The sequence below is a fragment of the Talpa europaea genome, assembly GCF_964194135.1.
Source record: "Talpa europaea genome assembly, chromosome: 7".
In the NCBI taxonomy this organism is placed as follows: domain Eukaryota; kingdom Metazoa; phylum Chordata; class Mammalia; order Eulipotyphla; family Talpidae; genus Talpa; species Talpa europaea.
The window spans coordinates 107,859,393-107,876,467 of NC_140074.1; the positions used below are offsets into that span (position 1 = coordinate 107,859,393).

Here is a 17,075-nt window from a genome sequence, read left to right on the forward strand (position 1 = left end):
AGCTTCTGCACAGCAAAAGATACAATATCTGCTCTTTTAAAATCACTGTTAAAAGAATGAAAATACACAAGTTTTCATGCATTTAAAGCATCTTTTAAGTGAATGGATGGACAGGACCTTGCATATATTGCTCTTGGGGATATAAAATGTACAATTACTCAGAAAAGTAGCTCAACCATTTCTAAACATTTTAACATGTACTTTGTCATACAAACTAGTAACCTCAATCCTGGGTGATCCATAACAGAAAATTCTGGTTAATATATAAATTTACTGCATATTTCTTTCCTATAGGTTTCGTAACGAATTCTCATGAACCTGGGGAAGTAAAATAAAAGAAATGTACTCTCTTAGCATTCTGGAAGCTAAAAGTTCAAAATCAAGGTGCACTCCCTCTAGAATTTCTAAAGAATAATCCTTTCTTTGTGTTTTCCTGATTCTGCCAGCATTCTTTACCTTATGGATTATCACTCCATCCTCTGCCTCTGGCCACTTTTCTTTTTCTTCTTTGTTTTCTCTGTTTTAAAAGGATACATGTGAATATAGTTAGAATCAATATTAGTAATCCAGGATAAGCTCTCAAGATCTATAACTTACATAATAAGGTAATATTTGCTATTTGGACCTATAGTGTAATATATGCAGATACCAGGGTATTGGATCTAAATATGTTGTTTTTGGGGTCACTAACTTTTTGCAGTCTAGTCTCAGAGTACAAAACAGCTATGATTGAGACTCTGTATGTGATTCTTCCTGGGGCAAAGTTTCTCTTGATATCCTGGTAGAAGGAGACTATTTATAGGAAAAGATGCAGAAAAAATAATATGGAGAAATAAAAATAGAAAAACCTCTCAAATTTGTTGAAATATATAAATTAATATTCCTAAAATGACACACAGACACCTAATAGGATTGCATGTGAGAAAATACAAGATTAGGAACATCATAGTTGATTTTATGAAAATCAAAGTAGCCAGAGGAATGTAACACATTACATTCAGGGAAATAACATTTTAATAAACTATTGACTTCTCATGAGAAATCAGTTGGATTACTTTAAAGAACTAGAAGAAAAAAAATAATCAAAAATTCTCCATATTACAGGAAAAAAATTTGTATGGTGACACATCAACTATCCTTCCTGTGATCATTTCACAGTATAATCAAATATCAAATTATGTAGTACCCCCCAAAATGAATACAGTGTTTTATGTTATTTATGCCTCAAAGTAAATGGTCTGTCCAGCAAAAGTATCAAGATTCATATCTACACTAAAGTGAAATGATACCAGAACAAACGTTGGTCTTGGGAAGTAATATTATATCTGAGAAATGGTAAATTTTTTAGTAGACAGTATAAGTTTTCCTCTTAATTTGTTAGAAATATGTAGAATTTTCAAATTAGGATATATTTACTTTTACATTATTTTGCAGGGATTATATTGTGTGTGTGTGTATATATATATATACACACATAACATATATTATGTATGGTACATAAAACATTAGTGTTATGGATCTTTGGTGATAGAGTGGGAGTAGGTATTTGGAACTATAGTTTCAAGGTTTATTGTGCTATATCTAAAAATACAGTATTTGCATAAAATGGAATTCAAAAAAATGTTTAGTTAATCAAATAAAATCAGAAAAGGAGTCTTACATGCACAAGAAACGTGGTACAATATTCAATGGAATATCAAAATTCAAGCACATGTATTTAAATATTATTTGTTTAAATATTAGTATTTAAATATTAATATATGCTAATCTAAAGCATTCCAATCTAAAGGAAGAAACTTCCTGTTAGAGATTTACTTTGTGTATAGAGACATTAATTGAATAATAAATGCATGGTAAAAAGCAACCATATCAGTCAAACAACAAGCATAAGCTTAGATGTTGAAAATCGGACCATATTAATATCAGATAAATAAAGGTTAAGAGAGAAAGTATTTTACCAGAGATATTCCATAATGTTTTAGAGTCAAATTATCAGGAAGATTTAAATGGGTATCACCTAAAACTGAGCTTAACAGCACTTTCTCATTATGAGACAGAAGAAATAGGAGGGATTGCAGGGGCTGATGGGATATCTGTGCAATCCTGTCATCCATATCACCTTAATAGATAAATAACCTGCAGTATATTTATGCATTTCAATTATGGCATTAGGTGGTAATCACTGTGCAATACAAGGCAGTTGCAGGCTTTTCCAGCACTTTATTCCAGTCACTCTCATCATCAGATAGAAATGGGTCATGAGTGATCTAGATTGTTCAACTATCAGTCATAATTTGTTTGTACAGCTAAGTGACCCTAAAAGAGTGGCACCTGCAATCTGCCAGAATGTATTTTTCCTCATGGCCATCCCAGTATTGACCACTGAAAACTAGCTGTGTCAGGATAAATAAGACATTTCCAGTCCTAAGGTACATTTTCTAAAGCAGTAGTCAGCAAACTTTTTCTGTAAAGAGCCATATATATTTTAAACTCTGCATTCCATATGATATTTGTATTCAACTCTGCCTTTGTAGCACAAAAATATCCATAGATAATATATAAAGAATGAATATGGTTGATCCTCAATTTCATCACACCTGTAGATTTGTAATCTGTGTAAAGCGCAGGTGACAAGTTCCCATTATCCTGCTATGCTGATCAGTTGTTACTTTATTTGGCCCTCCAGAGTCTCTGTTGGGGGTTTACAGCTACCCTGGGCCAGTGGACACCTTCAGATTTCAACTTAGTCAAGCCATCTGTGAATCTGTCACAGACATTTAAAGAAGCTCTGTGAATCAAGGGCCTGTTGAACCGTGGCATTACTTCAGACAGTGGAGTAGGTGAGAAAGTAGCTGTAAAACAAGATGCTGTAGGGCCAGGTTGGAACATATTCTGAGGATCAGTTCTTCAGTCACAAGGTAACAGGTTAATAGCTGCCCTCTAAAAAAGGAAGTATCTGTACTTGGTTGCTAAATCAGGCAGGTGGCGATGTTGTACTGAGATAACACCTCAGTGTTTCAGTAGCCATTAAGTATTTACCTAAATTTTCCCTTCTGGGAAACTGTTGTTTCTTTTGTATAACATTGGGAGAAACTGGAAGCCTTGTCTGTTGTGCACTTGTCCCTCTACCATCTCAGTCTGCATGGCAGAGGATACCCTCTGACATTTAAGTAAGTAAACAACAATCAATTAACCTATGGATACCCAGTTACACAATCATTTTAATATGAGCTACGGTAGTACTCCCATAAGATTAGTTGCTCTTCACTGCTATAAACTTTATGTACAACACATTCTAGGGTATCTTTCACCTACCAGAACATAAGAATATTTCTCTAACAAGAGGACATGAATTTAATGTTCACATGTCTGTTCCAGTGACAACTGCCAGGTGATCATATTACTCCCTGTCTTGGTGCAGGGAAGGCTCTCCAGCAGATGCCACAGTGGAAGCCAGGAGTGTTGCCTTGTCTCACTTGGCCAGGTGTTGCTGACAGTCATTTTCCCTTACTTGTCAGGGTCCAATGTGTGTCCAGGCACAACAGTGTCCTTCTTTCTGGCCCCATTCCCATCACTGCCAAGCTCACCCTGGTGTGGGTAGCACTTTTGGCTTCCCCTCATCCCTGTCTCCACTGAAGTTCAAGTTGCAGCAAGAGTCAGCTTTATTATCACACCTGGCACTGGGTGTTTGCAGGGTTCCACATTTACTTTAAAAAAAAAATTATACATTAATATGCACTTATCAGAAATCCCATTTATAATTTACCAGCTGTATGGATAACATTTTGCAAAATTTAGGTATATCACAATCAGGATATTGATATTGGTATACTCTAATAATTTTTTCAGATTTCACCAGATTCATTTATACTTATTTGTGTGTGTGTGTGTACATGCATCTGTATATTTAATTCTATACAATTTAATCACACCTGTAGGTTGGTGTATCTACCAACAAGCTTATGAACTGTTTCCTAATTGCCCCTGTATAAGTAGACCCACCTTCCACAGTTTTACAGATTTACTGTAAAATATACTGACTGGTTAACTTTTGCTATATGGATGTTGTCTTTCTGATTCTTATTTTTATAGCTTCTGAAAGATTAATATTCTTGGTACTTTTTATCCATGTACTCCTTGCTTTGGTTTTCTTTCCTTTTGAAGAAGATTTAATGGGAACTGATACTTGAATTATTAGGCATATATTTGTCTGAAGAGTCTAAAGTTACTTAACAATGGTATAAAATTATGGTTTATTTTTCTCATATCACAAGAATGCAACTGCTGATATTTGTACAGTTGCTCAACTCTGTTCCTGTGACTTTTTGTTCTTTTCGCCTTGATTGTTGACTATTGCCAGTTCTCTGGACCTCATTTCTGAATTCAAGGCAGTCAGTGGGCAGAAAGGGAAGCATTGGTGTTGTTAATTCTCTTTATCAGGAAAGGAGATATGTTCTCAGAATCCTGCATTATAATCTTGCATTTGTCTAACTGAACATAACTATATCAACTAAGCTATCTTCTGTTGATATAGTTGAGAGAGTGGTGAGAGAGTGAAGGTTGGAAATGGTGTTTCATTTCCATCTAGTACTTAACAGCTATATAACCATCACCACAATCAAGATATAGAAACTTTTAACTATCCCAGAAAATTTCTTCCTACCCTTTTCAATCATCTGTCCCAGTAACACCTTATTCATCATTGTCATTTCCTTATATTGAAGAAAAGCAACATTTATGTAATTTTTTTTGGCTTGGAAGGGGTTGGAGGAACTCATTTCTGATCACTTTATTTTCTACCTCCGTGTTACAGACTTTGAGTAGCTGCATCTTCGGAGTATTCTAGAACTCCCAATTTCTTCCTCATGTTCTCCTTCCATCCCACATTCCTACTGAATTATAATTTTGATAGTGGGATTAAAGAGTCTGCGTTTCTTACAGATGACCTAGGTGATCTCATACTCAAGTTTGAGAATCTCTGTCTTAGGGTTTAGAATGTTAAATGATCATATGTTTTTGGTTTTTTTAAACAAATTATTTTTTTATATTTTACATCATTGTTCATTTTTAAACAATATTTGCTTCCCCCACCCCTCAGGTGTAGTCTCCATAGAATTTCCTTCACCAATGCACCCGTGCACCATCACTCTGAGTAATAAGTAAAGTAGTTACTTAACTGGATTTGGGAGGTGAATTCGCAGCGTAAATTTTGAGCAAGCTAAAATGCTAATTTCTACATTTTAGATGATTAAACATAATAACACTTAATTCTAGTGCTCAGATACTGTTGTTTCATATGTAATTTGAATTCATCCCATTTTGTGAATATTTGTTTGGTTTTGATAAAAATGTTTGACAGTTATTTCATTTGAGTATATTGGTGTTATATATGATTTTACATGTCCCAAAGATTGTTATTTTGAATTAAAACACCAATATATTTAAAAATAGATAATTCAGATTGTTGAAATATATTTGTATAAATCCAGTACTGCTGGAATAAAGCTACAGTATATTTTAAGGAAAAGATATATTACCTGTTTAAAAGCATAATTGGTTTCTGATAGCAGAATTTTATATCATTACAAGAAGCAAGTGTGAGATATTATAAATATGCCAAATAATGTAGGAACCTTTTAAAGATCAATAAATTAAATGACATAATATAATTTTAAAGACATTTTAGTAAGAACTGTTTTTAACTAATATCTCAAAGTTAGTTAAGAATTCTGTATTGTATATTTAAAGATTCCAAATTGATAATAATGATTGTCCTAATGAGTATTCCCATACTAAATTAGGTACTTTTTGCTTGATTTTCCCCCATCTTTTAATTCCACACCTTTATGTTAAATGGTATAAAACTTAATAAGAACATCAGATTATACCTTTTACCCATATTATATGGGTAAAAGTCACTTGTTTAACCCACTGCCAGATGTGATGAGAGCCAAGATGGGCACAGATAAAATGCTAGTTTATGCTTTGTTGTAGCTGCTTATCTTCCTTTGAGCTTAGGACAGAAGAGACATCTCTTAGAAGAAAGGGGCAGTTAAATGAAATCATAAACTATAAAAAGAGACTATAGAACTTCCCAGTCAGCAAACTAACTAGTTAGTTCTTTCTTTTTTTTCAATAACAGCTTTATTGAGACATAATTCACATATATAAAGTTCATTCTTATAAAGTATCTTTCTTATCTAGTAGTTTTTAGCATGTTCACAGTTGTACATCAAACGTGATTAATTATTCCAGAAAAATTTCATCATCCCAAAGCGAAGCAGGTAACTAGCAGCAGCCTTTCTTCATTTCCTCCCTCCAGTCCTCGGCATTAGGAATTACTCCTGTTGACCTGGGGGTTTTATCCAGCTTTTGACTTTGATTTTAGATTTCTGAAGACCTTTCTGCTTTTATAGAGGATTATTTTTGTCTAACAGTCTCATAGACTACTGTGACCAAACTGTCTAGTTTTGTACAGCCCTTGAACTAAGAATAGCTTTTATAGGTGAGCATTGGAATATATTTGATGATAATAATAGTAGCAGCACAGAACTCAATGAAGTATATCTCCTGTTAAAAGGATTCCATTCTTATCAGAAGATCCACATTACAAAAGCCAAAAAATACTCAGGAAAAATCTTGTTATATGAATCTGCATAGTAATCTTGATCTTATTGCTTTGCTTGTAAATTCTGAAATTTAATTATATGGCCAGTTCCATAAAAAGTTTGCTGAACCCTATATTAAAGGAAACCTGCACTTGTCTATGTAGACATTCATTTTCCCCTCTAATTTACAGCATTTTGAAATGCTTGGAACTAGAAATTATTTCCTTTGCTGTTCACATGTGTTTGGTCTAGATCAATTCTTTTTTTTTTTTTAAGATTTATCTATCTATCTATCTATCTATCTATCTATCTATCTATCTATCTATCTATCTATCTATTTATTTATTTATTTATTTATTTATTTATTTATTTATTTATACCAGCACTGGGTACAGTCAAAAGCGCAGGAGGGTGAGAGAATTCACTAGAGCAGGAGCAGAACAGGCAGAAGGACTGAGGTACACTGATGAGGGGAGCAGAGGGCAGCAGGAGAGTTCTGCGCGCCAACTGGGGACAACTCGCCCGTCGGCAACTTGCCCTGCGGCCGGGGATCGAACCAGCACTGTAGAGGCTGCGGGCAGCCTTGCAACCCAGCGTTCAACTACTGCGCCATGGGGGAGGCCCTAGATCAATTCTTGATTTCAAGTTTGTGAATAGTCAGTGAATTGCAGAAATAATTATCTAAAAAATGTTTACTTCATAAAATTGAGAATGGGTGTTTTTATTTTTATTTTTTATGTTTAATATATTTTATTTTATATGATTCTTACATCATTTTTCATTTTTACACAATGTATGCATTTTCATCTTGGTTATATTCACCATGCAATTCCCACCCCCCTTATTTTGACCCTAATCCCTTCTCTCCTCCCCCCCCCCCGCCCTGTAGTGTGTCTCTGGTTTATAGTTGCTTGTTGATTTTGATTATTTCTTTATCATAATTAGTCTTTTTCCTGGTCCCTTATTTAGGTTTTCTAAATTCCTGAGTGAGACCATCCGGTATTTTTCTTTTTCTTTCTGGCTTATTTCGTTGAGCATGATCTCTTCCAGCTCCATCCATGTTGCTGCAAATTGCATGAGTTTATCTTTTATTGTTTATCTGAGTAATATTCCATGGTGTATATATACCACATCTTCTTGATCCAGTCATCTATTTTTGGGCATTTGGGTTGTTTCCATAGCTTAGCTTATTGTAAATAATGCTGCTATAAACATAGGGGTGCAGGTGCCCTTTAGATAATGTTTCTGTGTCCTTTGGATAAATACCTAGGAGTGGAATTGCTGGATAATATGGAAGCTCTATCTTTAGTAGGTTGAGGAATCTCCATAACAGCTTTCCATAGTGGTTGGGCCATTTTGCACTCCCACCATTAGTGGAGGAAAGTTCCTTTTTCTCCACATCCTTGCCAACATTTGTTGTTGATAGTTTTTTTTTTAATATGTGCCATTCTCACTGGTGTAAGATGGTATCTCATTGTAGTTTTGATTTGCATTTCCCTGATTACAAGTGATGCTGAACATTTTTTCATATGCCTGTTGGCCAGTTGCCTATCCTCTTTGAAGAAGTTTCTTTTTAGTTCTTCTGCCCATTTTTTGACTGGATTATTTACTTTGTTTTTGTTGAGTCTCATCAGCTCTTTGTAGTTTTTTGTGATCAGTCCTTTATCATTAGTGTTGTGTGCAAAAATTTTCTCCCAGTTGGTGGGGTTCCTCTTTGTTTTGGTTATTGTCTCTTTTGTTGTGCAGAAGCTCTTTAATTTGATGTAGTCCCAGCTGTTTATCTTTGCCTTCACTATCACTGCTTTGGGTGATGTGTCTGTAAAGATGTTTTTGAGGTGCATGTCATACAGTGTTTCACCTGTATTTTCTTCTACATATTTTATGGTTTCAGGTCTTTTGTCTAGTTCTTTAATCCATTTTGAGTTGGTTTTTGTGCATGGTATGAGGTAGTAATCAAGCTTCATTCTTTTGCATGTAGCAACCCAGTTTTCCCAGCACCATTTATTGAACAAACTTTCTTTACTCCATTGCATATTCTTTGCTCCTTTGTCAAAGGTTAGTTGGCTGTAAATCTGTGGGTTTATTTATGGATCTTCTATTGGGTTCCATTGATCTGTGTGTCTGTTCTTGTTCCAATACCATGCAGTTTTGATTGTTATGTCTTTGTAGTATAGTTTGAAATCTGGGCATGTGATTTCTCCATTCCCTTCTTTTTTTTTTCAGGAGCTCTTTGGCTATTCAGGGTTTTTGGTGGCTCCATATGAATTTCATCAATATTTGTTCTATTTCTTTGAAGAATGTCATTGAAATTTTTATTGGAATAGCATTGAATCTGTAAAATGCTTTTGGTAGGATGGCCATTTTGATAATGTTAATTCTTCCAACCCATGAGTGGGGGATATCTTTCCATTTCTTTGTGTCTTTATCTATTTCTTTTAACAGTGTTTTATAGTTTTCTTTCTATAGGTCCTTTACCTCTTTTGTTAGGTTTATTCCCAAGTGTTTGATTTTTTATTTTTGTTTCAATAATAGAAGGGATGGTTTTCTTGATTTCTTCTTCTTCAGATTTATTGTTTGTGTATAGGAAGGCTACTGATTTTTGTGTGTTAGTTTTGTATCCTGCCCCTTTATTAAACTGAATATGTTAATGGTTGCTGTCACAGATTATCTCCTCCTTCTGTATTTGTTTAATTCCAAAGGTGTGTCTTGAAGTCCCACAGACTGCCTAGGAGGTGGGGTGGCTGGATTGCTTGCTGGCCTCCAAATTGCTGGATCCCCCTCTGGGTTCCAACTCCCTGCCATGCAGGGCCTGGCTTGTGGGGGCCTTCAGCTCACCTCTGGCAGCGGGGGCAGCCCTCTCCCAGTTCCCAGCAGTCTTGGTTGAATCAAAGATCCCTATTCTAAAATGGCGAGTGGGAAGCGCACTTTCCTGTGCCTGTAGTCTGGTCCAGTGGCTGTTGCCCAATCCCCCTCTTGACTCCAACTGGTGGCCAGACGGGGCCTGGTGTGAGGGGGCTTCCCAGCTCACCTCTGGCTGTGGGGCCAGCCCTCTCCCGGTTCCAAGCAGTCTTTGTTGAGTGAAAGGTCCTTATTCTAAAAATTGAGAGTAGGTATTTTTAAATAGTCAGAAGGATGTTTGTTTAGCTTGTAACAGTTACTGGAATTGTACTTGGAAAATGTTATTTGCCATGATATCTAGTAATATAGAGCTAAATCCGAAGCAGGATACATCTAGCTCTCCTCTTCTGTTATGAGAAAATATTAACAAGAAATTGTCTAAAATTGAGGCCCATAAGTCATGAAGATGATGTCATTTTATTACTAGTTTCTATTTTGTGTAAAAAAACCACCCGCCTAGTTTGAGAGCAAGAACAGTTGAATAGTTATTTCACATTTTTAGATTAGGCGACTTGTTATCCTCTGTAACGTTCTTTTAAAGGATTATAGTTTCTGTGGTCTCTTGATAGCTTATATCTTTAGCAATCCTCTGTGCTCATTTATGTATGCTGATGTGTCTTCAAGGTCATAGAGCAGAATCTCTTCTCTATTAGCAGTTTTCTAAGTAAGCATTTAGGTGAAATTCTGTCTTCTTGACTTGATACTGATTGTTAGCACCACCTCCTATCAGAAATACTCTTCAAATGAAAGAAGGAAACTCCTTTTCATTGACAAGACCAGGAAGTGGTCTTGATTACAAGTGTTTCTGAAAATGAACATAAATTGCTCTTTAAACCTAAAGATTTTTTTATACATTTGGTTCTCATGTGTGCCAGTGCATTTGCTGTTTTGATATATGATTTGTCTCACACTGTATTATTTTCTCTTTTGTTCATCTCTTCCTCTTTAAGTCAATTTAGATAAAAATTACTGTAGGCACATTACAGAGGTTAAACACCTGGGAGATGTTTCATAATTTTGGAATCCCTGGGAGTTAAATTTGTCAGCAAATGGTGGAATTTTGGGTATATCCATGTTTAGCAATGAAATGTCTTGATATATGAAACTAATGTTTCTTTTTCATACATAAGATCCTAGGATCTTTTGGAGACTGGTACTTTAATGAATTCTTATTTGTAGAATAGTTCTGAAATATTAGTCAAGATTTTACGAACTTAGGCTAATTTAATATCTAATGTGTTGGAACGTGCATTTCTCTGACTTCATGAGAAGTTTAGTTCATGATGTAATAATATAATAATTATGTACTAATGTAATGCCCTATTCATACTTGTATATAACACACACATGTTTTTCAATTTATTCACATTCATGAACATGTGACTTTATTCTGCTGTGCTTTTACCTGTTCTGTATTCTTTTTTTTCTTTTTTTTTTTTACCTTTTTTAAAGCATCCTTTAATGCTTGTTTTATGTATTGGGAAATAAGTTGTTCATTTAGTCAATGGAGAAAATCTTTCATCAGCATCTTCAGCTCACCTTCCTTTTCGAGTGTATGTTTTATTTTATTTTTTTTTTTTTAAATTTTTTTTTAAAGATTTATTTATTTATTTGTTTGTTTGTTTATACATACAAGCACTGGGTACAGTCAGAAGCGCGGGTGGGTGAGAGAATTCACCAGAGCCAAAGCGGGGAGCAGAGCAGGCAGAAGGACCGAAGTACACTGCTGAGGGGAGCAGCGGGCGGCAGGAGAGGTCTGCGCGCCATGCGGGACCCTCCTCTGGTGGCCGGGAAGCAGCCGGGGATCGAACCGGCGCCGCAGAGGCTGCGGGCAGCTTCGCAACCCAGCACTCAACCGCTGCGCCACCGGGGAGGCCCTCGAGTGTATGTTTTAAAGTGGTAGAATAATATTTACTTTTACATGCTTTTCTTTAAGTAAAAATGTAATGGACACATTTTTGGTTTTGTCATTAGATACCAGGATAAGGGTAGTAAATTCAATTTACTAATTTGAAAATCCTAGAACTTCTATGTTCATTGTTCATTAAATGTCATATAAATTACTAGCTTTCCCTCAGTCAAGTCTGTGACCAGGTAGTTGATTTAGTAAATATTCTTTTTTCTCCTTTTTTTCTTGGACATTGCTGCACATATTTCCTATGTTGGTTTTTGACACTGAAAGGACAGAGAGTCTATATGGTCCACAAAATTTGCTAGCCACTATAGATAAAGGCTTTTTGATTTTGTTTCATTTTGAGATCTTTTTTCTTCTGCATCCCACCACTCTTCAGGGACCATTGTCTGTGACTGTTGATGGAATTTTTAAATAATTTTCCTAAAGCTATCCTTATCCCTAGTGGAAATCCACTCTTCTACATTTCACTCCCAGAACCATTCTTTCAAAATTGAAATCTTGACTACATTATATTTTAAATAAAACCCAAACATTGCTTTTTCTGACTTATGCAAACTTGTGGAGTTTCTGACATACTGAACTACTTGCCCATCCTTTACTTCCATCTTAGATCCATGCTTTTATATCCGAAGTAGAATATCTAAATTGCAATATCTAAGTATATCCTACTTCAAAACTAAATGGCAAGAACCCATGCCTATTCTGATGTTTTTCAATGTACTCCTAACCCTCCACCTTCAACATCTAATTTTCACCTCTCTCAACCACAGTCTAGTATAACTGAGACCATTATTTCACTCTTTATATATCTTCACAAGTCTTTTCTTCCTGTTAATCTAAAAGCAAAAATATTATTTTTTTACCCATTTGTTCCTAGTGCTCAGGATAGTACCCAGTAAGAGTATGAAGGAATAACTTATTTTTACTATACTATGTTTGTAAGAAGCCAGATTCATTTAGAAAAATAAACAGGACTCATGTTTTCTTACAGCCCTGTAGGTTGAAGTGGCACGGTCTTCTTTTTTGACTGGGCACACTATACAGCAACCTTAATGAGAAGTGTTGATTAATAGTCACTTTGAAACTCAATTGTAGAACAAAACATTTTACTTATAACCCAATCTTAGATTAATTTGGTAGTGAAGCAGCCATTTCTTTTCATATTTCATGGACTGTATGTGATACTCTACAGTAAATTCAAGTAGTTTCAACCATTCCTGTGTTTTTCCTTATCTCTTTACTAGGTACAAGACATCTGCTTCAGCCATGACTGTCGCTGGGTTGTGGTCAGTACACTCCGGGGTACTTCCCATGTTTTCCCCATCAACCCTTATGGTGGCCAGCCTTGTGTCCGAACACACATGTCACCACGAGTAGTCAATCGTATGAGCCGGTTCCAGAAAAGTGCTGGACTGGAAGAGATTGAACAAGAGCTGACATCTAAGCAAGGAGGTCGCTGTAGTCCTGTTCCAGGTCTATCAAGTAGTCCTTCTGGATCACCGCTACATGGTAAACCTAATTTTCTTCCTCCCCACTGTCCCCTGCAATCATCCATCCTTTTATCCTCAATATTTGAGATCTGGGATAAAATAAAGCCATTTTTCTAGTGTGTTCACATAAAAGCAAGATTTTAGGTCTTTGTAATTTTTAAAATCATTTAACAAATGTAAGAAATCGAAGTCAGCATAATAATGGTGATCTTTGTAGACTCTGAAGTTCCTGTTTTCATAAATTTGGGGATTGAATCTCAAATCCTCAAACCTTTTTCTGAAGACTCATCTTTAACCAAGCTCACTGTTATAGTTTATCACAAAAGGAATTGTCATGAGGCAAGTGTATTTTAGAGCGACATTTGCATTTTATTTTAAAATACATCTCTGTGGGTTTTCTACCAATATATTGCAGGGAAAAAATGTATAGCTCCATAACTTAGCTTTATAGGAAATAGTTGTATCAGACTCATCCCAGTCAATAAATGAAATATTATAGAACACCCTTTTTGTGGCCTTTCTCTAGAAGATGAAAAAATGATTCTGATTTTCATGATCATTATCTCTTCCTTACTTTTGAGAAATAGTCTTACTCCTTAGGAAGTATCCTTTGTTGGTCACTATTTTATTTATTTGTTTGTTTGTTTGTTTGTTTATTGGTCACTATTTTATAAGTAGAATTACAAAGTATATATATTTTGTTATATTGACCTTTTAAAAACATTGTTTGTGAGATTAATTCCTATTGTCCTATGTAGATTTTATTAAGTGAAAACATATGTAGGTAAGTGGAATCCTGGAGAGAATTCTGTAAAAAAAATTCAGGATTTTTATTTATTCCTTAGCACACTTTATTAGCACACACTGCTATTATTTTCATAAGAACAGTTGAAATAGCATATATATTTAACTTAACTAGTGATTCATGATCTTCAAGGTCGAATCTTTTAGAATTTATCTTTGGTGAATTAAAACATTTTTTAGATTACAATAATTTCATTTTGTAAAATGGTTAGAAAGTGGGCCTCCCCGGTGGCGCAGCAGTTGAGCGCTGGGTTGCAAAGCTGCCCGCAGTCTCTGCAGAGCCGGTTGGTTCCCCGGCTGCTCCCCGGCCACTGGAGGAGGGTCCCGCATGGTGCACAGACCTCTCCTGCCGCCCGCTGCTCCCCTCAGCAGTGTACTTCGGTCCTTCTGCCTGCTCTGCTCCCCGCTTTGGCTCTGGTGAATTCTCTCACCCACCCGCGCTTCTGACTGTACCCAGTGCTTGTATAAATAAATAAATAAATCTTAAAAAAAAAAAAAGAAAGCTATATGATATTAGTATTTTCATACAGTTTCAAGAATGTTTACTTTGGAAATAACTACTTACATTTTAGGCCATAAACATTTTGCTGCATAATTAGATAATACTATAAGTCCTTTCAGTATCTTTTTCTTTCTATTGACTATTTTTTCTTAAATTTCACCAAAGACATTCAGTGTGTGGATGTGGGCATCTGGGCAAAAAAGAGAACCACAGATATATTAGTAGAAAAATAGAAAGATTTATAATCTTTACCTTTATATAACCTTAGAAAGTCATCTTTTTTTCTGTTTCTTATTCCTATGCCTTTCCTGTGATGCATGCCACAAACCAGGGCTTTGTGTTAGGCTTTGGTCATGATGTTCACAAAAAATCAAAGTCATTTTTGTCCTTGTATACCTTCTAGTCCAAGGGCAAAGACAGATATTAAATGACTGTGAACAAATTCCTTCGGGTACATACTTGGTGAAAGGTGCAGTGGTCTAATCAATCATGGATTTGTTATTTGTAAAAGATAAACAGTTGGAGAACAATACTTGATTTCTGAGTGAAAATATACTTTTTCTCTCAACTATATTCCTTTCTTGGCTCTTCATATTTTCACCTAAACTAAATGGAGCCATCTCAGAGAGGAGGTTATAGACTGTTTGCCAATACAGCTGTCCTTTACCTTCCCATTTGAAACCAATGAATACAGTAGGCACTTTCCTGCTGATAATGTGTTAAAATTTTACTGTGTTGGAATTTCAGCCCATTACTCTAGTTTTTCTCATTTTTAAGCGCAGACCTTAGAGCAGTGCTCATTTTTCTTCATGTTCTTTTTGTATCTTACATGTCAAAACAAAATGGGCATTGTTGTTGGTTAGTTCTAAAAATGATGTATTTACAGTTTGTGGATAAACATTCTGATGCTGGTCAAAAACAATGTAAACCTTTGGACAGGGTGGGATTCATCTTGAAAATGAATCATACTTTGGCGGTATTACTGTTGTTTGTCTGTGCTCTTTTTAGAAAAGTAAAGGAAACTGTTAAATAACAGTTGATATAGGGATATTTCCTTTTTACTCTCTGGAGTCAATCCAGTTTAAGTTAGGATTATTTTATCTATTTGCATGTGTTTTTTTTTTTTCACTTAACAGAGGTTAGTTATTTGAAATATATTCTCTCTAAATATTGCTTTCATTTCTGATTTTGTTGCCTGACTTTTAAACTTTACTAGGAGTTCTTAAGAACCACGAACATGGATAAGAAAAAAATTTACATCTTTATTTATTACTGCATACTAAATTTAAAACATTTCCTTTCGTTATGAATACAGACAACACATGATAGAAATATTAGCAGTCTTTGTGACATTTTCACCAATAAAAATGTAGATGTTTACATGTATATTCCATAATTTTATATGAAGTATTGAATTACTGAAATATATTTGAAATTTTATTTCTTCTCATCACTACTTTGAAGTTAAATATTATGTAGTGATTACTGATTTCATTTTTTATTATTTATTACATATATCGTGAAGTAACTTAATTTTTGAATATAATGATAAATACATTTCAATAGAATTGGCTAAATTCTTTGTAACTACTTAATATATTTCAATGTCTTACTGTACTCTTAGAATGCTAAAGAAGGTCCCATCTTACTTATAGCTTCTTGTCCTACCACAACTAGATTTCTCTAACCTTTGCTGAATTTGCCACATTTTAATTTCTTGACTCCTTTCCTATTTGTATAGTTTTCTCTACTTGAAATATTTGTATGCATACTAAAACTCTACTTCTTTACGTTCTGGCTAAAAATACCACTTCCTCTCTTAAACTTCTCAAACATCTGTTATCTGTCTCAGCCAAATGTTGTGTCATCTGTATCAGCCTTGATACTGCTCGTGCTTTATTATGTCGGTTGTTCATTGATATGCCTGTGTGTCCTGTGAGGTTGAATGCCATGATGATGGTGTCTTTTTTTATGCTTGTAGTTGTCACTTGACATCTTGTGTTGCATTTGCTAAAAAGTAAGCTTCCAGCCAAAGTTTTCATAGTAAAACAATTTAGATTTAAATCATTATGTCACAATGAAGATCTTTTTGCTCACAGTAGCATTGCTTTTCTTCTTAACAGCTGAAAGATACATTCATTTATTCAGAGCTGTTAGTGTTTGCTGTGGGCAGGGACTGTTCCTGATCTCTTGTTATATATCAGTAACCAAAAGAGAAAAATATCAAAGTTCCCATGGGACTAAATTTTTAGTGGAGTGCAGTCAACTATAAACAGCATAGATAGGTAGGTACGTAGGTGGGTGGGTGGTTAGGTAGCTAGGGATGCTTATGGGGAAAATAAAGGGTAATGGGGAGAATAGGGTATGCCAGGAGGGCATTCAATTTGAAATTTAATGATTTTTGATGAATTTATTGAGATGATGACATTTGAGCAAAGATTTGATGGAAATACAGAGAAAGCCATGTAGATTTGTGTTCCAGGCAGAAGGGACAGCCAGTATAATATCCCTGAGCTGGAATGTTTCTGGAGTATCCGAGGAAAGGCAAGGAGGTCAGTGTGATTGAAGCGCAATGTGCAAAGTGCACAGGACAAGATACGGTGAGAGGGGAAATGTGGTCAAATCATGTCAGCCTTTAACTTGTACTTGAGTGCAATGGAGAATCTGTAGAGGGTTTAAAAATAAGAATGACATGATAAGACTGTGTTGTGGTAGGATCAGAATGGAGAGCTGTATTGAGAATGCACATTTGTAGGTTGACAAGAATAGAGGCCTAGTTAGACCAGTTAGGAGTCTGTGGCAAATATCCGTGTTAGATAAGACAATGATTGGATGGAGTTAGTAGTGGGGGTTGTGAG

At 35.2% G+C, this 17,075-nt stretch overlaps 1 protein-coding gene across 4 annotated transcripts in view; it reads left to right on the forward strand.

The window, feature by feature from the left end:
- The window catches only part of BCAS3 (BCAS3 microtubule associated cell migration factor), a gene marked incomplete at its 3' end in the record, with an annotated part of 480,594 nt that overhangs the window by 160,981 nt on the left and 302,538 nt on the right, over positions 1 to 17,075 (forward strand). For all 4 annotated transcript variants that reach the window (XM_084239092.1, XM_084239093.1, XM_084239095.1 and 1 more), the window contains exon 14: positions 12,666 to 12,930. In XM_084239092.1, the coding sequence (XP_084095218.1) occupies positions 12,666 to 12,930 (265 nt within the window). The remainder of the gene's footprint in view (positions 1 to 12,665; positions 12,931 to 17,075) is intronic.